Source organism: Schistocerca serialis, chromosome 5, assembly GCF_023864345.2.
Source record: "Schistocerca serialis cubense isolate TAMUIC-IGC-003099 chromosome 5, iqSchSeri2.2, whole genome shotgun sequence".
NCBI classification, from domain to species: domain Eukaryota; kingdom Metazoa; phylum Arthropoda; class Insecta; order Orthoptera; family Acrididae; genus Schistocerca; species Schistocerca serialis.
The window spans coordinates 672,802,510-672,827,302 of record NC_064642.1 but is presented as its reverse complement, the minus strand read 5'-3'; the positions used below and the strand labels follow the sequence as shown (position 1 = coordinate 672,827,302).

At 41.9% G+C, this 24,793-nt stretch overlaps 1 protein-coding gene across 2 annotated transcripts in view; it reads left to right on the top strand.

Annotated features, from left to right (window-relative positions):
* Nucleotides 1–24,793, top strand: part of LOC126480719 (uncharacterized) — a 218,478-nt gene that overhangs the window by 61,402 nt on the left and 132,283 nt on the right. For both annotated transcript variants that reach the window (XM_050103974.1, XM_050103975.1), the window contains exon 10: nt 24,107–24,370. In XM_050103974.1, the coding sequence (XP_049959931.1) occupies nt 24,107–24,370 (264 nt within the window). The remainder of the gene's footprint in view (nt 1–24,106; nt 24,371–24,793) is intronic.

The following is a 24,793-nucleotide window of genomic DNA, read 5'->3' as shown; positions in this document are numbered from 1 at the left end:
ACTTCATCGTAGCAGCGCATGTGCAGTAACACCCGTTTTCTGGTGCTCTCTGCACCTGCTGGAATGAATTATAAGAAGTTACGGAAAATATTGCGAATAGTGGTTTGCAAGGTGAATTATGTTACTTGTTAGAATATGCTTTGAATTGCTTACACCACAGAGTGTTTGACTCTCATTTAAAGCTTTACACTTTGAGGACAAGCCACTGAAAAGAATTTAGAGCCCATAAGGCCAGATATTTATGTTGTTATTTAAAATTTTAGTGGTACGTTTGTGTGATGTATCTTAATGTGAAACACACAAAAAAACCAATATTACATATGAAAACTTAGCTTTTCTTGTAGCTACACCGTGTACTCCTATATTAATTTAAAGTATCAACTTTTCTTATTTGTGTGTTCGCGTTACTTCACAGTGATGTTGATGTTGCTATTGGCTGACTGCATCAAGTGTCGTATGCTCTGAATATCTGCTACCATCGCATGACAAGATCACATGACATGAGCTATGATTGGCCTACAAAAATGCTTTGTAGTCTTGTTTTCAATGTGCTGTGTTGGGTGGAATTCGAGTACAGGTACATTTGAAAAATGAAAATATGCGGTTTATATGTTGTATATTAAGCCTGATTAACATTTTTGGTTCCGCTACTTACCCCCTCCCCCCTCCGCACCTTCTCTCCTGCCCACCGTCTAAACTGCAACACTTCACTGTCCGCCACACCTACCATACTATCCCTCCCCCTCCCCACCCAAGTGTGTGTGTGTGTGTGTGTGTGTGTGTGTGTGTGTGTGTGTGTGTCTACTGCTGACAAAGGCCTTAATGGCCGAAAGCTATGATGGTGTGAATCTTTTTATTGTGTCTTATCACGACTCAGCACCTCCACTGTATGGTGAGTAGCAACTTTCCTTCTCTCGTATTGTTACATTCCATCCTGGATTTTCCATTGTTTGATTATTGGTTCAATGGATTGATAAGTTTTACAGTTCCAAGGGAAAATATACTGTCACTTAATGTGGAAAAAGTACATTTGTAACCGGGAAATCTGGGAAAAATCTGGGAATTTTTTTCCTTGCCCTCGTATACAACCTGTAGAAACAGGCAATATAATGTGAAATTTGCTAATAATAGTAGCTACAAATTGAGATCATCCTCCACTTGTAATTTATAAATATATGGGTTATTGTGAAGAATACAGTATTGAAGTGCAGACTTTCGGGCTGCTATGACATTCTGCATCTACATGGATACTCTGCAAACGTCACTTAAGTGCCTGGAAGAGGGTTTTGGTGGCTGTGTGAGGCCTGAATAACACGAAGTGAAGTTGCATAGTGGTGAAGGGGCTAGACATGTATTGGGAATAGTGAGGTTAAAAATCCCAGTCCAGTCATACAGAATTAAATTTTATGCAGTTTCCTTAATCATGCCTATGAACCCCATCCTCAAGATTCAACATGAACTCTAAATCTCCTTTACGAAGCAACAAGAGAAGTGAGGGTTGAAGTCTTTAGAGTTAATTGAGTAAACAATGGATTTACAGATATTTCCTTAGTGAATGCTACAATTATTGTACTTTTTCAATGGGGGTTTGTAAAGCGTTTCTGTACTAACAGGAGGATCTTATGGACTTAGATTTTCCTCATACTTAGAGATTTGAAGGTCAGTGCATGAGCACTAATTTTCCAAAGTGGTAAGATGTACTTCCTAAAAGAAAAAATTGCCTTTGACGTTTCGAAGATATGTTAGTGCTGTTAACTAAAAAATATTTGCGTAGAGTATTTTAACATAGTGACTGGTAGTGCAGCCAGTATTTAAAAATAGTCTTTAACGTAGAAGGCTTGTAATCCTAAACATTTTTTCGACTTTTTATTATCAGATGCAAATGTTTATCAACAAATATTGAATCAAAATTTTTAAATAAAGATAACATCTTTTATTACATGAAAATAAATTAATATTTGATATAGAAATCAAAAAGCCTTATTTTAAATAAAAATTTACATTTTTCAGTAATGCTATTCAGTCTCTAAAAATAAAAAAAATTACTGTTAAGTCCCTATTCTACATTTTTGTGCAGTCCAGAGTTAAATGCAAGATTGAGGTAAAAGCAGAATGTAATTGGTATACAGGATTAAAAATTGTAACCGCCCAAATACATTGTGTGAAAGGAAATTAAATGTATATACAATGTTTTATACAATAATCTGTGGTAATTATTTTCATCTGTTCTTAAATAAACCACAGATGTGTAACAGCAAGTAAAAAGTCATAAAATATTTGAAATTGGTATCCGGGTACAAGACAATCGAGCTATTTTCTGATGTGCTACGACAACAAGTTATATGTCGAAATACGCATTTGTGGGACATCTTTCTTATTTGCTCACCCAGAAAAAAGCAGAAATTAATGAGCATGGCAAATTGACCCAAAAAGTGTGTGATACGGTGAAAGGTGTCAGATTCTAACATGTGGAGGTATGTCTCTTCCTTCTGTAGCCTATGACAGTGCAACATACTCTGCTAACATGAGCGCAGTGACCTGTAGTGTATTATGTGCAAACTTTTCCGTGTTCATTGTGTTGAGTAGTTGTAGTGGAGTGTTCTGCGGTATTGCCAGTGTGTGCCGTTTGCATTTCAAACTCATCTCTTATTGTATTGTAAACGCAGCAGGTTTCGAGAAAGCATGTTTACCTTCACCCTTGATACTTATTTATACCAGTGAACATGAAATAAGGTTAAGCCTGCTGTGATTTCAGTGTTTCTCTGTTCCAACAATCCGTTAAATTTTAACAGTTCTCTCTGCCATCATAGTGCATTAAACACCATTGAGGACTGCAACAAAGACGAACAAGCCATCTCACAACTGTTCACTGAACATGTCCTGTTAACTGCGGTGCCCCACATAGCAAATGGAGTAGCCTATGTTGACTGCAGTTGATAGAGGCACGATACGTTCTGGCTCTGTTGACACGCTTCAGGCAGAACTACTACAAGTAAAATTGTTATTTTTGAGGTGAACTAGAAATGCAAGAACCCTCAAAACTGTGTGTGCAAGGTATAATTTTTTGGCATTAGTGTGTTGGGAAATGGCTCAGTTACCTCATACATCATTAGCAAAGGTGGTAGTCTTTTCAGTTAGTACCCTACAGTATTACCTGTGGCAAAACCCACTTTTCGTAATAGGCCTATTATACGACATAATTTTGAAATTCCTTTGTTTATGGATTTGTGATTGAAATTTTCGCACAGACTTTGATTTACGGCTTCTGTGCTCACTACTTCATAATCCAATACTTCAAGAATTTCGAATGTTTAGTAGGCTGTCTATATAAGTGTGTGTGTGTGTGTGTGTGTGTGTGTGTGTGTGTGTGTGAAGTGGTTGCTCTGGCTGTTGGGTGACGTATCAGGTCACCAGTCAACTAGACCTCACTAGCTGGAATAGCCAACGTTTCTTTGATGTTGACCAAGCATATTCTTTTAGAGTCAGTGTTTAAATTTAAAAGATTGATGACTGATTTTTTGCTAAATACAGTTCTTTGGAAATAGATGCAAAAAGACAAGACAGAGTTATAAGTGGCACAAGGATAGGTTACAGTTTTGAACGTGCCCCCCCCCCCCCCCCTCTCCCCGCCACACACACACACACACACACACACACACACACACACACACACAGTCTCAGGCAACTGAATCTGTGATTTGCGCGAGTGTGCGCATGCCTGTCTATTGTTGACACAAAGGCTCTGACAGCCGAACGCTATAATTGAGTTGTTTTTGTTGTGCCTATCTGCCCCTCAATGTCTCTGCTATATGGCGAGTGACAACCATAATATTACTTTTTGAAAGTACGCAAGTTTTTCTCAATGATGTCAATGGTTGGTTGAACAGGTATGTTAGTATATAGGTTCGTAATATCTAATGAAGACAATTTAGTGTCTTGGTTGTTGTTATGAAACATAGGTCTTTTCTTTTAATTGGTCCTTTTCTGTATAAAGCACGGATTTTGTCAGAAATAATTTTTTTAACTAGGCACTGAAATGTTTTTGGATCCTTCATGCACTGTCTGATGTTAAAATAGGAATTAATGTAACTTGGCAAAAGTCCATTTTCTTCACAATGCTTATTAAAATTAATAGCCCTGCCTGTGTTTAACAGTTTTCTTCTTATGTCTTTGTATTTTGATACAACCTTAGACACCTGGGCTGGTAGAAATCTTACAGTTTTAAACATGGCTGTTATTCAGCAACCGTATGCTAGTTTCAACATAGGATTAAACAGCCAATAGGATGCACATAAATGTGCAAACCTATGTCAATGTAGCTACCATTTCATAATTGATTAAAAATGTTAATGTCAAACTAAAAGAAATCAATGCCTTTTGTAATGAAGTGTGACAAGGGAATGCTGCTGTAATCATTGCTGCTCAGAACGAATGTGTGTGTAAAACTTAACAATTTTTTGAGGAGAGTAATGTTTTGGAGCAAGTTGAGGGTCCAAACCCTATGATACAAAAAGAAATTAGGGCAGTGTTAACAGCACTGTGCATTTGATCAAACCATTTCATTAAAAAAACAGCTTATTAATATGAATCCACAGGCCCCAAAATTGTATTCCTAGTTTAAAGTACATAAGTCACCATCCGATATGTTCGATTGTGAACAGCATGAAAAGTCCATATGAGCAAGGTTTCTTCACGAAAAAATGAGAAATCCTTTGTTTTTCAAAATAATATTGTCGACAATAGTCAAAATGAGGTCAGTAAAGTCAAAGACCTGGAGTGCGACCAAGATAATAAATTATTTTCATTAGATATTACGAACCTGTGTACTAATGTACCTGTTCAAACAACCATTGACATTGTTGAGAAAAACTTTCAGTACTTTTAAAAAAGATATTTTTAGGAGCAAATCACTGACATGATTTGTTAACTAGGAGTAGTAGTAAAATACAACTATTTGTTTTTAGTGATAAATTATAGCATCAGCCTGATAGCCGGGCAATGGGTAACCCACTGGCAGGCATCTTGTTCAGTATTTTCTTTCATTAATTCACTGGAAGAGAGATTCTTCAAGAATTTTTCAGTTGCTCATCTTGGTATTTTGTCTTATGCTCAGTACATAGATGACATTTTGATAATACACAGTAGTTCCTGGGAAGGAATTCTGCATTTGTTTGAAATTTGTGATAGTTTCACGAAAAAATTAGCTTTACTTGTGAATCAGAAAATAATGATCGTCAGCTTAGCTAATTAGACCACAGTAGTGCTATTGATGACGGCGCTTTCTTTCAGTATTTTTCGAAAAGCCACTAATACGAATCAAATTCTACCCACTAGTTCAGTGCAGCCTCATTTCCAAAAGGAAGCATTTTTCCATTCAGCCATTCATTGTGGAATATCTGTGCCTTTTTCACTTGACATGAGGAGGTGAACATAATAAAAACTATTGCAGTTAATAAAGACTGTGATCCCACATTAGTTGACAAGATCTTCTAAGTTAAAACTGATGCTAAAGTGGCCACTTTACGCAGCGGTGCTATTCCTGACAGTAATGAGTATAAAAATGCTTTCTCGATACCATTTCTAGGCTCTATTTAGCATAAAATTCCTCATCTTCTGATTAAAAAAATATGAATTCAGAGTTGCCTTTTCCATGAGGAGTGTGTAAAACCACTTGTTATGTGTGTCCCATTTATTATATAGGATAAGCTGGAATGTCTTTCAGTGTCAGGTACAACGAACATTTGTTGGGAAAAAGAGGCTCTAATGTACACAGTTCCACTTTTGCTGATTGTCTGCTAATTTCCGAACACAAACCAAAACGCGTTAAACAAATTTCTATTTTACGTAGAGAAAAGGAGGATCATAGGCTCGATGAACTTGAAGAGCTGGAGGACTTCAAGTGTGTTTCTAATAACGATGGCCTCATCCTCATTGAACAGTTACAACTACATAACATAAATTTTTTCAGCAGTTGCACTCCACTGCTCGCAGAATTTTGATTCCTCTATTTTTACTATACTTCGCGAGCTTCTGGATTCAAAACATTATTTTACTCTAATCTATGATATGGATATAATAGAGGGAAACATTCCACGTGGGAAAAATATATCTAAAAACAAAGATGATGTGACTTACCAAACGAAAGCGCTGGCAGGTCGATAGACACACAACCAAACACAAACATACACACAAAATTCAAGCTTTCGCAACCAACGGCTGCTTCATCAGGAAAGAGGGAAGGAGAGGGAAAGACGAAAGGATGTGGGTTTTAAGGGAGAGGGTAAGGAGTCATTCCAATCCCGGGAGCGGAAAGACTTACCTTAGGGGGAAAAAGGACAGGTATACACTCGCACACACACCCATATCCCCCTAAGGTAAGTCTTTCCGCTCCCGGGATTGGAATGACTCCTTACCCTCTCCCTTAAAACCCACATCCTTTCGTCTTTCGCTCTCCTTCCCTCTTTCCTGATGAAGCAGCCGTTGGTTGCGAAAGCTTGAATTTTGTGTGTATGTTTGTGTGTCTATCGACCTGCCAGCGCTTTCGTTTGGTAAGTCACATCATCTTTGTTTTTAGATATATTTTACTCTAATCTCTTAGATACGTGCTGCTGATGTTACCTTCATGCAAATATTTTCTGGATTGTACAGCTGTTCGTAAGATTATTTCTATGTCCTTCTGTCCTTTATTTAATAGTAATTTCTGTAAAACCTAACAGATGGCTCTGTTACACTTAATTTGTTTGACTACTCTGTATTTTCAGAAAGACATTAAGCTCTCTATATTTTTTTTTTAAATTAATTGTTGTTTTTTTTTTTTCAAGTATTTTTGTTATAATGTTTCAAATTGGCACACGTTACTCTCCGCGCTTGTTAGGTGGTGCAACTCGTATTGTATTCGTGGCAGCATTGTAAGCCACTGTGCCGATCAGTCTTATGTTGATCCCAGTTGGGCACTTGTAGCAAAGGCTAGAATATTATATTTTACTTTTGACAGGAGAATAGCTGCTCGAAATTCTGATTACTGCTTTTTAGCAATGATTGTGCATCATAAAAATTGTAATCTTGTTTAACGTGTTTTTGGTCATATCTCATTTGTTATGTTTAGCTTGCAAGATTTAGTGACATTTATTCTGCTGAAGCTACCACTAGTATGTGTCAAAACCTAGATCAATGTCCCTACCATTTATGTGCAACCTGTTGGCTGTTTAATCCTATGTTAAAACGAGGAAAGGTGGAGGCTGAGGCCCTTCATCATGTAGCGGCTCGGTCTGGAACACTTGGGGTCAACTGTCCTATTTTTCCATTACTACCGCATGATAGCAGTGATTGCAAGATGAAACTAAACATTGTAAGTTGGTAGGGAAATGCCGATCATCCATTATGTCAGCACTTCCTCTCTCACGTCTCCCGTCTCCACTGTAATGGCCTAAAATTTCCGTTAACTCCACCACCACCCGTCGCGTGAAGCCTCTGTTTCTTGTGCCGCTTAATAACTCGTTCAGTCACATTATATGTCGGTAGGAAGAAAACTGGATGAAGTCAAGCGACATGTTGAGTAAGAATGTAGAATCGACATATATCTTACTAGGAAGAAACGTAAAATCGGGGAATTTTTATCATTTATCTTGTGGGTTTTTCACAGAGGCTACAAATTTATGATCTAGAATCACGAAAAATGTAACATCGGACAACATAAAATCGAAGTTCTACTGTGTTTTGTATTTGATGTTTTACATTTTTGTGATTACTTGAATTTCCAATTGATTCGTAATTAAATAAATCAATATTTATTTATTAACACTTGCTTTTTAATAAAAGTAAAAAAAGAGTTGGTACTAACAGGTAGTAACTTAGCAATTACAACACACAATGTGAGCTCTGTTACCACTTTGCCGTCTGCATGTCTCGTACAAATTTATTCGCTTCGCGCCGGCAGCGCTAAGTCAGATTACTTAGCTTGTCACTGGCCGCTTGTCACCTTTCCGTTGATGACAAGCTTCAAACACATTGACTTTCGCGCTCTTTAATTTTCCGGAAATCCTCTGTTTTGCCGTATCATCCCACAAACTCGAATTTTCTTTTCAAGTAACTTCTCTGCAAGTTCTACACTGTTACAATAATTATCCATGCAGAGGTGATGCCACTTTCCATCAGAAGGTGTCAGTAGCTCCATCACTGTTTTTACTAAAGGCTGTCCAGTGCCAGAATATATCTTGATTGAGGAAATGTACACCCATACTCGAATCACACAGCATCCAAATGAGTATGCCGTATTTTGTAATTTTCGACAGATTGTAAACTTTAAAATTTAAGCGTCCATGCTACGTCATCATTCCTTCATCAATTGAGAGGTTTTGACTTGGATTAAACGTTTCTTTAAACTTTTTGGAAAAATAATTAATTACGAATTGCGCTTTGACAAGCTGGTCAGCATTATCTGGTTTTCTTGTTGCTGCCAGAAAAATGTAAAAATGATAATATTTGTCTGAATCGGTTGCGTGACATCATTTTGCGGAATATCAGTGTGTCTATCAACGGATTCGTTGAACAGTAATCATCGATCCTTGCTTTTTTTTTTTGCAATTCCCATAAGTATAGCAAGCCCAAACCATTTTCTAAGTTTGGGTCTCGTAATGTCGACAAATTTGGCATTTTTTAAATCCAGTTTCCTTCTATTGCAATTTTGACTATGGTACTTGTTGGTTTTGTTGCTAAAATATTCAAATAGATCATTCCCAATATATAATTCTATGATATCCTCGACCCTCTGTGTATCTTTGGAAAATAAGTTTGGACCCGGGGATCTTTCAAATTTATTATTGGTCCTCGGTAAATTAAAGTCTGACCACTGTACATTGTCTTCTTCGTCTGATTCATCCGAATCAGTTGGCAACCGTAGCATCTCAGAATTCTTCTTGGACGCATTTCACTATCTTCCTACGATTCTACTACAGTTTCATTTTTTTGATACCCAATGTCTTCTTCCCAATCGACCAAGTCGTCCGGAACGTCAGACAAGACGTCCGTGCATTCATTGTAAATAATCCTATTATCTCTTTCAGCTGTTATGATGAAGGGGCACAAGTACTTAAAAAACAAAACACTTGTTGACGTGTTTAACTTATTGTTACCAATACAAAACACCAAAAGATTGCAAAAGATACTAAAGTGCTGTCGCTGGCCACTGCGCGATACTATTCTCGCGACAGCACTCTGGTGTCGCCGGCCGTTGACCGCTATTTCGCGCGTGACACCACTGTGGTGTCACCGGACAGGATAGTGTTAAATTATCTGAATGTTTTGTGCTGAAGTCTTTGGATTTCTTCAGAGGTGGTTATTTGACTTTTTTATCCTGTGTGCATCGCACTGGTCACAGGTCTGGACTCTGACAGATTGAAGGGGGCTACTCCAAAAGGTTCCTGTGTAAGAAATTGCAAACTGAGCAAACTGTGTCCTAGAATCACAGAACTGGGAATAAGATCACTTGTGCAACTTAACAGAGCAGCAGTGTAGATTCAGAATTCAAGAGGGGTGGCTGTACAACTTGTCTGGTCATTGGGATTGATTAGTCGAGCAAAATTGTAATAAACATGTTAAGGTTCTTCTGGTAACATCCCTTATCATGAAACATTAGATTATGTGATAAAAGATAAAATAAGGGCTATACTACACAAGTATGGACCAAAAAAAGATAGAGAAAAGGGAATTTAGTGTGTGTTGTACTTCTGTTGTGACACCTGAAGAAATGATAAAAGTTTTAAAGGAAGCCATTGTAATTGAGCCAATACAGAATTTCTCTCTTCCTTCATTGTATTAATGTACGAGATTCAAGAGCACTAAACAAAATGTTAGGTGGTGATAAAATGAACTTCATGCGAGTGTCTGTATTTATAAAAGGGAGGCTGAGTGAAAAGATATTCAGAAGCAGATAGATTGAACAGACAAGGGTTGGAGCAATGAAGAGAAGAGTGATGTGATGGTGATGTACACAAATACACGCAACTGGTTTGTCATGAAAGAAAAATTGAAATATCTATGACCATTTATTTAAAATATCTTCACCTACATATATACTATGCAAACCATTGTGAAGAACATGGCTGAGCATACATCCCACAATACCACTTGTTAGGGTTGCCAGTGAACATTAGGAAGAATAACTGCGTAAATGAGTCTGTGTGTTCTGTAATTAGTCTACTCCTCTATTCAAGGTGTCTTTGGGGATACAACAGAGATAATAGCACATTCCTAGATTCCCCTCGTAATAAAACTTAGCGAAATTTTTCTAAATAAGCTATTGTGGGATAATTGATGTCTATCTTAGTCTACCAGTTAAGAATTTCTAATATTCTTGTGAAGTTCTACTGTGTGTCAAACAAAGTTGTTCCATTTGTGCCGTCCTCTTCATACATTAAACGTAGCCAATTAGTCCTTCAAGGCATAGGTCTAAAGTCTTAGAGCTGTGTTGTAGGATAGTGGCATGAGTGTCTTTTTCAGCAATATCCTTTGTAGGCTGGCTGAGAGAGACAGGAGGGATTGTAGCTTTTTGTGTGTGTGTGTGTGTGTGTGTGTGTGTGTGTGTGTGTGTGTGTGTACTCTGAGGAAGGAGATGGTTTTTTATTTTAAGGAGAATTGAACAGTTCAGTAATTAAAATGTGGTTATTTTGTATGTTTTTGCTGTTTGACCTGATAACTAAAATCTTCACTAATAACTAACATTGAATTATTTCAGTGGGGCCAGTTTTCTCATGTGTGTTTAATTTTACAGCTTATGTTAGCTCCTTAAGCTGTCTAACTGGCAGGTGCACAACCTCATTTCATAGCAGTTGTAGTTTTATTGTCTTTCCTTACTGCCTCATTTTCACACTTTGCTGCTTCTTGCCTTTTTCACTGTTAAAATTTTGCCTTGGCCAGGCTGGCTTTTGTTTTCAGTATATCATTCTCCTGTCTTTTGACTTGACAAGTGTAGTTCCCTGTTACGTGCAACTTCTCATGCTTTCAGATTTTTGCTGTTTCTAACAATTTATTTGATGATATGTCCTTATCCTTTTCTGTGTAGTTCCATTTGATAGAGCATCTTTTATAGGTTTCAGCTTAATACCTTGTGAGTTTCCTCAAATAATTTTTCTCTCTTTTTCCAGATTAACGAAGTTGTTGATCTGTAGGCTTTATCATGATAACTTTGAATAAACTGCTTGACTTGCACTGTCAAATGTTTCCTGTTGGTTTGTTCTCTACATTAATCTCACACGTAATCTATCCTGCATGAGTTGTCAGTAAAGGTGGCAGATCCTATGATGTAAATACAATTCTTACATTTGTCTCGTGAAGGATTCAATGAAATTATCAGTTAAATTCTCTTGTGTGTTCTTGCTATTATGTTATCAGTCCGCGTCACTTAGAATCTGAGTTCTTTATTAAAGATGAAACAGATCCTCCCATCCCTGCCGGTCAACCACTTGCAATGTAATATTCATGGTATGCCATTGCCATTACTTTTCTGTTGAAATTCATGTATACATTGTTTATATCTTGTTTATATCTTTCTATAAAAGATGAGTTATTGCTTCATGCTTGCAGAATGTTAATGTAACTGTTTGTAAGAAAAATGCAGTTACAGCTGTCCAACACTTTTCAGTAACTTGTTACTTATCTGTTCTCGTCTCTCTATTCCCCCCTGCGGGTTCGGGGGTAAGAATAGGCCCGCGGTATTCCTGCCCATTCGTAAGAGGCGACTAAAAGGAGTCTCAAACGTTTCGGCCTTATGTGATGGTCCCCTCTCGGGTTTGACCTCCATCTTTCTAAATTATTCCGAAGAGCGAGCCAATTGGGGAAGGGCGCCTTACATGGTGCACTGTATCCGTCGTGCAATTAGACCTTTAGCCGTCTTTCTCGTCGTTGCAATGGTGTCCCGCTCGTTTTCGATCTCTTGGGCGATTACCACGCTGCACTCTGCAGTGTTTCTTTTAACTGCGACGACGATCTTGGCCATTTTTGCACCTAAGATCCAGCACGGTAGCCAGTCCATTGTGGTGGGGCCGCCATGTACCCTCTTGGTTGTAGCCCCCTGACAACACAGGGATCGCTCTACTGATGCCTGCGCCGTTCACTCCCCACGTATGCCAAGGAGTAGATGCCCATCTCCCTGGGGCATCGGGACTCCCGGCAATGGCCATCCTGCCAGGTGGCCTTTGCTGTGGCTGGGTGGCGCCCGTGGGGAGGGCCCTTGGTCGGAGTAGGTGGCATCAGGGCGGATGACCCGCAATGAAGCGTGGTACATCATCTATCGCTGGCGGCCAGCCGTCAGCAGTCTCTAAGCGTTCAAGAGCCCATTTTAAAGGTAACGTTTATGACCCCAAATCGTTCCCCTCCCTCGCCACACCTTGGGAGGAACGACAGGCATTGCGTGACAGTGAGACGTATTCGCCCAGATATCTTGTCTGTACCAGAGGTGATGGGGAATCTTTTCTATCTGTGAAGCCTCAGTTCTTTGTAGAGCATTTAGAGGACAAGTTTGGGGAGGTGGAGGGCTTGTCCAAGATGCGGTCCGGATCGGTGTTGATAAAAACGGCATCCTCCGCCCAGTCGCGGGCCTTGCTCGCTTGTACTAAGCTGGGGGATGTCTCCGTCACTATCACGCCCCATAAAAGTCTGAACATGGTCCAGGGCATTATCTTTCACAGGGATCTCCTTTTACAGTCCGACGACGAGCTGCGCGCCAACTTGGAGCGCCGTGGTGTCCATTTCGTCCGGCGCGTCCACCGGGGTCTGAGGGATCGTCAAGTTGCCACCGGTGCCTTCATCTTGGCCTTCGAGGGTGACACGTTACCTGAGAAGGTCAAGGTGATGGTGTACCGTTGTGATGTCAAGCCGTATATCCCTCCCCCGATGCGGTGCTTCAAGTGTTGGAAGTTCGGCCACATGTCTTCACGCTGTGCTTCCGACCTCGTCTGTCGCGATTGCGGTCGACCTTCCCATCCTGATCATCCCTGTGCGCCGCCTCCAATCTGTGTGAACTGTGGTGCGCACCATCCGCCTTGCTCGCCAGACTGTCCGATTCTGCAGAAGGAGCGGAAGATCATGGAAATAAAGACTCTCGACCGCCTGACGTACACTGAGGCGAAGCGGAAATATGATCGGCTTCATCCAGTGCGCATGACAGCTTCTTATGCCGCAACTGTCACTCCTTCTACAATTCCATCCGCTCCAGTCAGCTCTCAGAGTCGAAGTCCCACACCTGCCCCCTTGCTGGTGGGGGGCACTAAACCTCCTGTTGCTCCTGCTCCACCTACTTCAGGAGCAACACCCCCCCAACCATCGGGGACATCAGTCCCCCCTTCCCAGCCGGAGAAGCGTAAGACTTCTTCGGCTACTCTCGTAAGGAAGGGGTCCCTTGGGGACCTCCCTTCGCACGTTCCGACCGGTTCCAAAGCCGACGGCCGCAAGTGGCTCAAACAACCGCCAGTCCCTGGTCGTCGGGACACACGGTCATCGTCTGTCCCTGAGACTGACCCGGTGACGCCCTCCCAGCCTGAACCACCCAAGGCGCAGCGCGAGAAGCAGAAGAAGAAGAAACTCCCCAAGGCTACCGACATTGCGGTGGCACCCATTCCACCGCTTCCTACAAGCTCTGCGTCTGAGGATGAGGTGGAGATTCTGGCGTCCGCTGAGGACATGGATCTCGCCAGTCCCTCGGATGCAGTAGATGGCTGTTGTCCAGGTGGTGACTCAGTAGCAGCAGGGGCCCCGGAGGCGTAATCTGCCTCCCCAATCCCTTCACGCCTTTCCCATCCATGGCTAATACCATCCTCCAGTGGAACTGCAGCGGTTTTTTCCACCATCTCGCTGAGCTCCGCGAACTTCTCAGCCGTCATCCTTTCCTTTGCATTGCTCTGCAGGAAACTTGGTTTCCAGCAATGCGGACCCCCACCCTCCGTGGCTATCGGGGTTATTTTAAGACCCGGGCAGCTTATGAAAGGGTGTCTGGTGGCGTCTGCATATATGTCCTTAACTCTCTTCACAGCGAGTTTGTACCTCTACAAACAGCTTTAGAGGCTGTCGCTGTTCGGGTGTGGACGCCACAGGCTATCACCTTCTGCAGTATTTACCTTCCACTTGATGGTGCTGTCGCGCAGCATGTCCTGGCTGCTCTGATAGCCCAACTGCCGCCACCTTTTTTGCTGCTGGGCGATTTCAATGACCACAACCCTCTATGGGGTGGGACTGTCTCCGATGATCGTGGTCGGGCCGTGGAGCATGTGTTGGCTCAGCTCGACCTTAGCCTCTTGAACACCGGTGCTCCCACGCATTTCAGTGTGGCCCATGGCTCGTTCTCGGCCATCGATCTCTCTATTTGCAGCCCTGGACGCGTCCCATCCCTCCACTGGAGAGTGCATCCTGACCTGTGTGGTAGTGACCATTTTCCCATCTATTTGTCACTGCCCCAGTGTCATTCTTCTGGGCGCTTGCCCCGCTGGGCACTCCACAGGGCTGACTGGCCAGCTTTTACTTCCGCTGTCACCATTGCGTCTCCCCCACAGGGTGACATTGACGAGGTGGTCCGTGTTTTCACCACGTCCATCATTTCAGCGGCCGAGGCTGCCATCCCCCGTTCCTCTGGCCTCCCTCGGGGGAAGGCTGTCCCCTTGTGGTCGCCGGAGATTGCTGAGGCTATTCGCGACCGTAGGCGGGCTCTCCAGCGTCATAGGCGGCACCCGTCTCTGGAGACCCTCATCGCCTTTAAGAGGCTCCGTGCCTTCGCCCGTCGTCTTATTGCACGGCGTAAGCAGGAGTGCTGGGAGAGGTACGTCTCCTCCCTGGGCTCCCGTGTCTCCTCCTCGCTCGTGTGGTCCCGGATCCGGCGGATTTATGGATCCCAGACCCCTATGGGTGTTCCTGGGCTCTCCTTGGACGGCGCTGTCTGCACGGATGCTGCCGCCATTGCTGAACGGCTAGCCGCGCACTTTGCTCAGAGCTCTGCGACTGCATCCTATTCCCCCGCCTTTCGCTCTCTAAAGGAGCGAGCCGAGCGGACGCCGTTCTCATTCCACACGCGTCATTCTGCAAAATACAATGCTCCTTTCAGCGAGAGGGAATTCCTCGCTGCCCTCGCCGACTGCCCTGATACAGCGCCAGGCCCAGACTGCATCCACGCGCAGATGCTGAAGCATCTCTCCAGGGACTGCCAGAGACACATTCTCGCGATATTTAATCGCATTTGGAGCGAAGGCGTGTTCCCGTCGCAATGGCGAGAGGGTCTTATTGTCCCCATCTTGAAGCCCGGTGCGGACCCACTGGCGGTGGACAGCTATCGTCCCATTACCCTCACCAACGTTTTGTGCAAATTGCTCGAACGTATGGTGGGGCGGCGTTTGTGTTGGGTCCTTGAGTCGCGCGGTCTCCTCGCTCCATCCCAGGGTGGCTTCCGTCGGGGCCGGTCTGCAGTGGACAATTTGGTGCGGCTGGAATCTGCTGTCCGTACGGCCTTTGCCCGACGTCAGCATCTCGTAGCTGTATTTTTCGATCTGCGGAAGGCGTATGACACCACATGGAGGCATCACATCCTCGCCACGTTGCATGGGTGGGGTCTTCGTGGTCGGCTCCCGGCTTTTCTTCAAAGCTTTTTATTGCGCCGCTCTTTCCGGGTGCTAGTCGGTGCCACCTCTAGTTCCTCTTATATACAGGAAAATGGGTCCCGCAGGGCTCGATGTTGAGCGTCTCCTTATTTTTAGTGGCCATTAATGGTCTGGCTGCAGCAGTGGGGTCGTCGGTGTCTCCTTCTTTGTATGCCGACGACTTCTGCATCTCATTTAGCTCCACGACTACGGGAGTCGCTGAACGCAGGTTGCAAGTCGCCGTTTGCAAGGCAGCATCATGGGCTCTGACTCATGGTTTTCAGTTCTCTGCTGCCAAGACTCGAGTAATGCACTTCTGCAGGCGTCGGACGGTCCACCCTCATCCTGCACTTTACCTCAACGGCCACCTGCTTGCAGTGGTGGACACTTGCCGCTTCTTGGGACTTGTGTTTGATGCCCGGCTCACATGGGTTCCTCACGTTACTCAGCTAAAGCAAAAATGCTGGCGGCACCTCAACGCCCTCCGCTGCCTTAGCCACACGTCTTGGGGTGCAGATCACTGCACGCTGCTGCGATTGTACAGAGCCCTTGTGCAGTCCCGGCTTGATTTTGGGAGCCTGGCCTATGGGTCTGCGTCACCCTCAGTGTTGAAGTTGTTAGACCCCATACCCCACTGTGGGGTTCGGCTTGCAACTGGCGCTTTTCGCACTAGTCCCGTGGATAGTCTGCTGGTGGAGGCCGGGGTTCCCCCGCTGCGTATTCGCCGCCATCGTCTGCTCGCCGACTATGCTGTCCACGTCCATTGCTCGCCAGGCCATCCCAATCGTCGCCTGCTTTTCCCTGCCATGGTCCTCCATCTGCCCGAACGGCGACCTAGGTCTGGGCTTTCCGTAGCTATCCGTGTCCAGTCCCTGCTGTCAGAACTGGGGTCATTCCCTCTTCTGCCTCCCTTCCGGGTCCGTACACCTACGCCTCCCTGGTGTTTGTCCCGGCCGTCCGTCCGTCTGGATTTGGCACAGGGACCTAAGGACTCGGTTCCGCCTGTGGCCCTCCGTCGCCGTTTTCTTGCGCTCCTCGAATCATTTCCGGGCTGTGAGCCTGTCTACACGGATGGTTCCCTGGTTGATGGTCGCACTGCCTACGCTTTTGCTCATGCTGCCCATGTTGAGCAACGCTCCTTGCCGGCTGGCTGCAGTATTTTTACTGCAGAGCTGGTGGCCATCTTGCGCGCTCTTGAGCATATGCGTTTCTGCTCAGGTAGGTCCGTCGTGATCTGCAGTGACTCCCTGAGCAGTCTTCAGGCCATCGACCGCTGCTATCCCTCCTCTCTTCTGGTGTCCTCCATTCAGGAGACTGTTTCCGCCATTGCCCGTTCTGGTCGTTCGGTGGTCGTGGTTTGGACGCCCGGTCATGTTGGCATCCCAGGGAACGAACGTGTAGACAGGCTGGCCAAAGGGGCGATCGACGCCCCGGCTTTGGAGGTCGGCCTTACGGCTCGCGACCAGCAGATGGTGTTGCGCCGTCAGCTGATTGGGATGTGGTCTGCTGAGTGGCGTGGCATGACAGCCCCGAATAAACTGCGGGCTGTCAAGGCGACGACCGATGTGTGGCGTTCCTCCCTGCGGGCTTCTCGCAGGGACTCGGTAGTCCTGTGTCGGCTGCGCATCGGCCATACATACCTGACGCACGGCCATCTGTTGCGTCAGGAGGATCCCCCCCTTGTGTGGGTCCCGGCTGACGGTCGGCCACATTTTGCTGGAGTGTCCTCGACTGCGCACACTCCGGCAATCTTTTAATCTCCCGGGCACTTTGGCTTTGGTTTTATCCGACGATGCCTCCATGGCTGACACTGTTTTACATTTTATCCGTAGTAGTCGTTTTTATGGTTCGATTTAGGGAAGTCCTGCGCCTTTCCCTTTTGTGTCTTTTGTCCTTGTGTCTGTTGCTGTTCTGGTGTGCCGTCAGATGGTTGACTCTTTCCCTTTTTTTCTCATGGTCAGTCAACCAGTCTCCGGCCATCCTCCTTTCTTCTGTTTCTTTCTGTCTGGTGTTCCTCTGTCCTGTTCTTGTCTGTAGTGTTTGTTGCTGCATTTGTGTTCTTTTAGCGCCTGGGGGGACGTCTCCTCCCCCTTTGGTTTTTATCTGCTCCGTAGATTTTCGGCTCGCCTGATTTTGGAATGGGGGACTGATGACCGCTGTTTAGTCCCCCTTAAACATACCAACAACAACAACAATCGTCTCTCTATTTTCTCCATCATAGCAGTCTTCTGTTTATATTGGAGCTTGAATCATTGTTTCCTGTATCTCATTATTGTCAGCATTGGTTCAAATAGACATTTTGTTTTGGAGGCGTGGCTGTCGTGATTTACATGTTTACAGTTTTCCTAAACTACCTTAGGTTACTGCTTGGATGATTTTCTTGTAAATCTGTGGCAGATACATTTTGTTATTCTTAAATTGGTCTAGTGCCCCATCTCAGAGTTTGACATAATAGTTGACCTTCCTCATTTAATTAAATCATTCACTTACAAGAAAAAAATAATGAAATGGAATCACTCAGCCTTATTTTGTGGTGTGGGGGAGACAGGGTAATTTACACATATCTTAGATTGTCACAGAAGGAGAGTAGGACTCTTTTTGGGCTGCTTTTGTTTGATGACGACTTGCAGGGAAAGTTTGCCAAGACTGGACATCATCACTTCTGCGGATGATGCTGGCTAGACACTTCTCTCGCTGAGTTGGTTAGATGATGATACTACATCCACTAACTTCTAACTGCTACTGTACATTCACTACGTGGAGCCACTGTTGTTACTGATGGACACCTCTTGAAATGCCATGTAAGACACAATTAAAGTAATTTGCTAACGTTTTGGTGTGACTAAATTGTCATGACGAAGCAGTTTAGAGGACTGGTAGTAAAACATGAAATTCAGTGAAATATTAATTTTAAATAAAATTTAATATTCCTCAGTGTATAAAAATATTGAAAATTTTCAATGGAGCAGGACATAATAAGGTAAAGGCAACAACTCACCTATAACATATTGGTATATGGAGCGCAGTAACACATAACAGAAAATAGTATTTACAATAGCTTTCAAGTGCTGCTTTTGAATTGTAATTGGTGACTTGACAAATACTTTTTTCACACCAGAAACAAGAAGACACACTTTGTTACACTGATTTCTGACAGTTTCTACGATACAATGTAAACCGTGAATAAGGCAAGTCAGTTGAACAAATTTAGTGTTGTGAAATTTTATTATAGTTGCCACTTTAATATAAGGAGCAGGTTCACTGGGAAATAATAATACACTGTCATCCTGTATCCCTTCTGACCACAAGAAAGCTAGAATGTCATTGAAAAGTTTGACAGCAGTGGAATGGTTTCCTTGGTCAGTTTTTTGCACATTAAGAAGAAATGTACCGCTCCATCCTTTTGTTGCATAACTACAGCACTACTCTCTCTCTGTGCCGATGGATTTGGGGTTTTGTCAATAGAAATCCATACCGTATTTTACAGACTATGATGCTACAGACTGACACACATTAAATTTTAAGCAATTTAGAAAAAAAAAATAAGTTTTACTATTTTTGTTATTAGATTGCAAAGCCAGACTAAAAAATACTCTTTGTTTTTAAGACTGAACTGACCTTTAAAATCGCTGAAATTCCTTATCTGAACTTTCTTCATCATCATCATCATCATCATCATCATCGTCATCGTCGTCCTCTTAATATATAATGGGCTTCACTGTCATCAAGAGCATTACTTATGCCACACTTTTTGAAAGATTTAAATGTTATGTCTTCCCTCACTCCAGACTGACCGTTTTATCCACTGACACACTTATTTGATTGTAGGTTGTTTTAAAGCTCATGTTGGGTTTCATCCATCACCCATTTGTTCCATTCCTCTCTCATATACAGTTTCAGTGGTTTACTTATCAGACATCAAGAGATTGCAGTTGTGAAGTAAGTCCTCACAGAATAACAGCAATCTCTGTATTTCCATGTATCAATTTCTCTTTCACAGAATTTTTCAGATGACTTCTAAACTGATCTAGCACAAGATGAGAAATCTTCTTCAATAAAGTACCTTTCCTTCTCTTCCACACTCTGTTAATCCATTATTTTACACCAACCTCGTCCATTAATCCCCTGTTATGTACGTGAACACCACCACCTAGCAGTATTTCAGGTTTTGGCATTGTTTTGTGCTTGAAAATGATCATTGGATTAAGTGTAGCACCATTAGCAAAGCATGAAAAGGAAACAGTGTAGTGCATTTTTTCATGTACACTTATTTTTATAGTTGCGTTTAGTGTCTTTCATGGCAACAGTTCTGTTATTCAAATGTCACAGGAGTTTTATCCATATTCACTGTTTGGCTTAGTTCCACACTGGTTTTCTTTTGATGTTGAATAATAAAGTGACAGGAAGATAATATTTTCTCTTCATACTCTTGTGGCATTTTCTGAGATGTTTTGGTTCACATGCGAAGTGCATGACGCTTCATTAGCCCGTAGCACCAACCAACTCCATCCTTAAAGTCTGTTAATTTCCACTGTAGCACTAGCTTACATGTGTGTATTTCAATCATTTTTGTATTAGTTCCAATGTCTTTTGTCAGTCTCCTTGAATCCATTTCAGCACATTGTCTACTAGTTTCAGCTACTTTGCATTCAGTCCTCTATTTGACATTTAGTTTTCCTCATTTTTTTTCCAGTTCCTTTTTACTAGCCCACGAATCGTATAGGGTTTTTTCTGTTGGTGGAGGGCCAAAATGCCACTCAGCTGCTCTGTTTCCATGTTTTTCCACATAGGCTATTACTTTAAATTTATAGCCTACATCATATGAATATCTTTTATTTTTTTCCATTACAAAAGTAGCTACTAACAAAAATATTGTACTATTACCTATAATACAAATCGATTTCAGTTTAAGTTCACTGTCACTGTAGGCTGCAATGATGCATCATGGGCTAGACAGTGTTCTAGGTTTCTGATTGGGGGGGGGGGGAGGGAGATAGTGTTAGCAAGCTAAGCTTGTGAATTCCCGCAACTCGTGTTCATTTCATTGGTGCGCTGCTGCTGCTGCCAGCTGAGTTGAATGTTGCCAGAGACAGACAGGTTTCTCGCAGCATCGAATATATGGCCATTTTTAAGACAGGTGGGAATTTTAAATCAAACGCTGGAAATTGTTGTATTAATTTAGAGTTTAAGACACACCTGAATTTTGGAGGCAGTTTTTCGAAGGAAAAAGTGTGTCCTATAGTCCATAAAATGTTTTTGTGCTTCATTGTATTCTGAATATTACAAATTATTTCTTGAAAACACTGTGGCATATAGATTTTGCACAATGTAGATTGTCCGGTATCCTTTTGTTTTTCTAAAATTATACGAAGCTGTACATTATTCAATCTCCACAACAGTGTGTTGGAACCCAATAATGCTAAGCACATTTGAAAAATGTATCACTAAAACTCAATTTATTGCCAATATTATTTTCAATCAGATGTTTTTTAACTTATATTTTTAATGAAACCTCATGTTATGCCATGTGATTTTAATGCACTGCACAATGTCATATTTTTTCTATGGAGAATCACTCTTTTCAAACACCAAACAAAATAAGATATTGCCATCTTCACTGAAAATATTTCTTGCAAACTTATTTAAGGATTTGCTTAAGAATGCTGCTTGAAGTTTTTGTGGGTGACATTATATAATTATAACAGCAAGAAATTGTGCACATTTAAATCATTGAGAGTTGCGCAATGCACTGTAGCTAGGAACTCGGGGATTTACTGCTCATGCCAGTGACATTATTATGATGCAATAATGGACTGATTAAGTGATGACTTATCTGACCATTCACAGCAAGTTTTTCTCCTTGCAGTATTATTTCACAATATCCTGGATGTATCTTAGCATTGCTTTCTTATGCATTTGACTGAAGTTAATTTTTATAAGCTGATAAAAAAGAGAACCACTTACTGAAAAATAAGGGCTAGGACTGAAATATGGGCTCTCAAAATCAAAGTTTTCAGTAAATACGTTGTTTTCATTAAAAAATGATAAAATAAGTAAGCAAAACATTTCCTTGGAGAATAATCAAAAATTAGCGCAAACAAACAGTTAAAACTGCTTGTCTAGGTCTGTCTTAGGAAGTAACCTTCCTACTCATCCCTAAAAATGTAGAAAAAATTATGCATTTTGCTTAGAAATCTGTGCTTTAATAATCAGCAAATCTTCATGAATGTTCTTCTTTCACCAACGCACATTGGTCTACTGCTGTGATTCTATTGCACAGCAATATGTGGGGCCATCCATGTTGGAACTAGGATAGAAGACGGGCATGTATACTGCTGCCATGTTCACATTGTGGTAGTGAATCTGCGCACCAGGTTGTTGGAATGGTTCCCTTATACTGCTCGGTGAGCACTTTCCAAGGAAGTGATACAAAAATGATCAGAAAGTATTTCGGCATTGTTCTGTTATGAACATTGACTGTAGAATAACACAGAATTCTGTGCTGTGTCAAGGAATTGGTACAATTTAGTGATTAATAAAGTCAGAGTATTTTCTGTCACATTTCGTAATGTTAGATTTGCAGTTTAGTAGTGTCGCAGGCAGTTATTGTTATAAATATGTGAGAATTTTGTAATGAGCCTTATAGATTCCAGGAGGGGGCACGTGCTCCCTCTTGCTGCTGCCCTGGCATCACTCACTTCTGGATGCCAATGGGTAAATCCTTGAAAGGGATGGCATACTCCATCCAAGACCAAACTGCACAGAACCAAGAACTCCTGAAACGTCCTCCGCACTGCCGCTATATCTCCCAATGGGATTTATGTATCTTGGTTTATAGAAAAAAAAATCACCAAAGTGTGTTAACTTCTGAAACACAAGTGCTGGATGGAAATGGTGGAAACCTTTTCTCTGAGAGAAACTCCAGAATTCTTACGTGGCAGTCACCTCTTCCTTCTTACTTACTACAACCTGTTCATAAATAATGAAAGTCATGTGTAGCTGTAGTGCTGTAAGTGATTTGTAGTTACAGAATTCTTAAATCAAAATGTTTTGTCCATGATCCTTCAGGTACCTCGTTTGCACAGATTCCATCCTGATAAAGGCTGTAAAGCAAGGGATTTAGTGACTGTAAAACGTATCTATTGTAGAACTGGCAAGCAAATTCAGTTAACTGGTGAGTAAGTTGGAGTTAGAGTAGTGCACTCAACTTGGTTACCACTGGTGCTTCTGTAGGAGACAAGCTGGAGCAGTCATTTGACCAGAGCATGGTTTGCCAGCACCTGCGGAGTTGCCAATTGGTGTGCCATGTATGTTTATCAATAAATAAAAGTGATCGCCCTCCTTAGATGAAAAAGAATGAAGACTTTCAAAGTGTGTGTCATGGTACACTTGTGCCACATTCTCTGGGAATACTGTTGTTTTTTGTAACAACATAATATATTGAGGTAGGTGTGGCTCAGTGCTCAAGTGTCGGACTCAGATCCATAAGATCTGGTGTTAGATTCCCAAATTGGTCATGGGGGGGGGTCTTCCTTTCTGTGACTAAAATTGCTTCTGTCACCTCTTGCCGTGGTACATAAATGTGAAAATGTCGAGTTGCAGTGTGGTGCAGAGTCCACATTAAACTGATTAAGTCAGTTACAGAGGCAATAGGACCGTGCCTTCAGGATGAGGACAGGTTTACATTTTTATGGCAAAATGGTCAGGTGTGTAGCAGGTGTTTTAAAAAGCAGAGAAGCCAAAAGTGCTTTTCTCTGTGTTGAAATGATGATAATTTGTCACTGCAAGTTTAATGTGAATAAAATGTAATCTGTAATACTGTTGGCTGTAGTCTGTAATATTATTAGCCAAAGTTGTCTGTAATTATTAGTGGAGAGTAATTTTCCCTCATTTTATAGAAAAATATTTATTTAATTTGTTCTTAATTTATATTTACTGCATTCTTTCAGAACTAAATATTCCTGTTACTTAAATTATATCATGACATTCAAACTTTTCCTTACCAGTTTACGTCTTAGAAAACAAAATCTGCTTATAGCCTACTAAACAAAAAGCCAGTTTTATACGTAAGTCACAGTTATAAATTTTCATGTTTTATTCCCATACATTAAAAAGATAGCAGTAGATGTTAAATGTTTCTTCTTTGCACTTCTAGTCCTTACACAAAAAAATGAATAATTTCTGGTAATCTATGTGCATCAAAATTCAGGGGAAAACCGAAGGCAGTCAGCTCAATCCACCTACTTGAACTTCCCGTGCTTCCTGTCCAATCAGAGCACTTAGATATGGGAGAGTGAGATAGGTCGAAACCTGTGTCTGTGCTCAGTCCACATTGTGGCCAGACTAGTGCCAAAATTCGATATACTGTTCTGATTTGTATGCAGGATCACTCAATTTGAACTGAAAAATTGATGGTTGGTGCTGAAGTGTTAGAGTTGCGAAATAATGCAGTGTGTTAGTGTAATGTTTGTAAGGTCAAATTTTATTTGCAGAAACCACCAACAAAACCCATTGAAAAGAAGCCATTAGTTCATCAGCAGCATAAATCCTCAGATGAGCAGCAACTGAAATCGACAGAAGAACAGCAGTCTAAATTTACAGACGAAAATCTTGCTAAATCTGTTAGCGAGCAGCTCAACATTGGATGTACTAGTAGGTTTCCTGACAGTTGTGCTGTATCAGGTGAAGGTAGCCCAGATAGTAAAACAGGTCATGGTTTGGGAAAAGAAGAGATTAAGTCAGATTGTTACACAAAGGTAAGCCTGTCTCACAAACTGTATCAGTTAACTTTTTTTATTTCCTATTCTATCAAATGTGAAACACTTGGAAAAGTACAATAAATGACCCTAGCATACAATTCATTTTGTTGTACAATCTCACAAGCAATTCTGCTACAGGCAGAATAATATGTTGAAATAATGATTTTATCAGCCTTATTTTTTTTTTATTTTTTTTGTATTTTTTTTTTGTAGTTAACATTAGTTTAGAGAGAGCTTGTGTGAGGAGTGTCCATTTATCTTTCTTCTGTGTCATCTGTTCGCTGCAGTGGCAGCTATTGTGAATTGTACGTCATATTGAAATCAGGAGAAGTTAATGTGTATTTTCAAAATGAGAGCCAACAACCACAAGTTGAGAGACAAACAAAAAGTGAGAAACTTACTCTTTGTTAGTGCCAATAT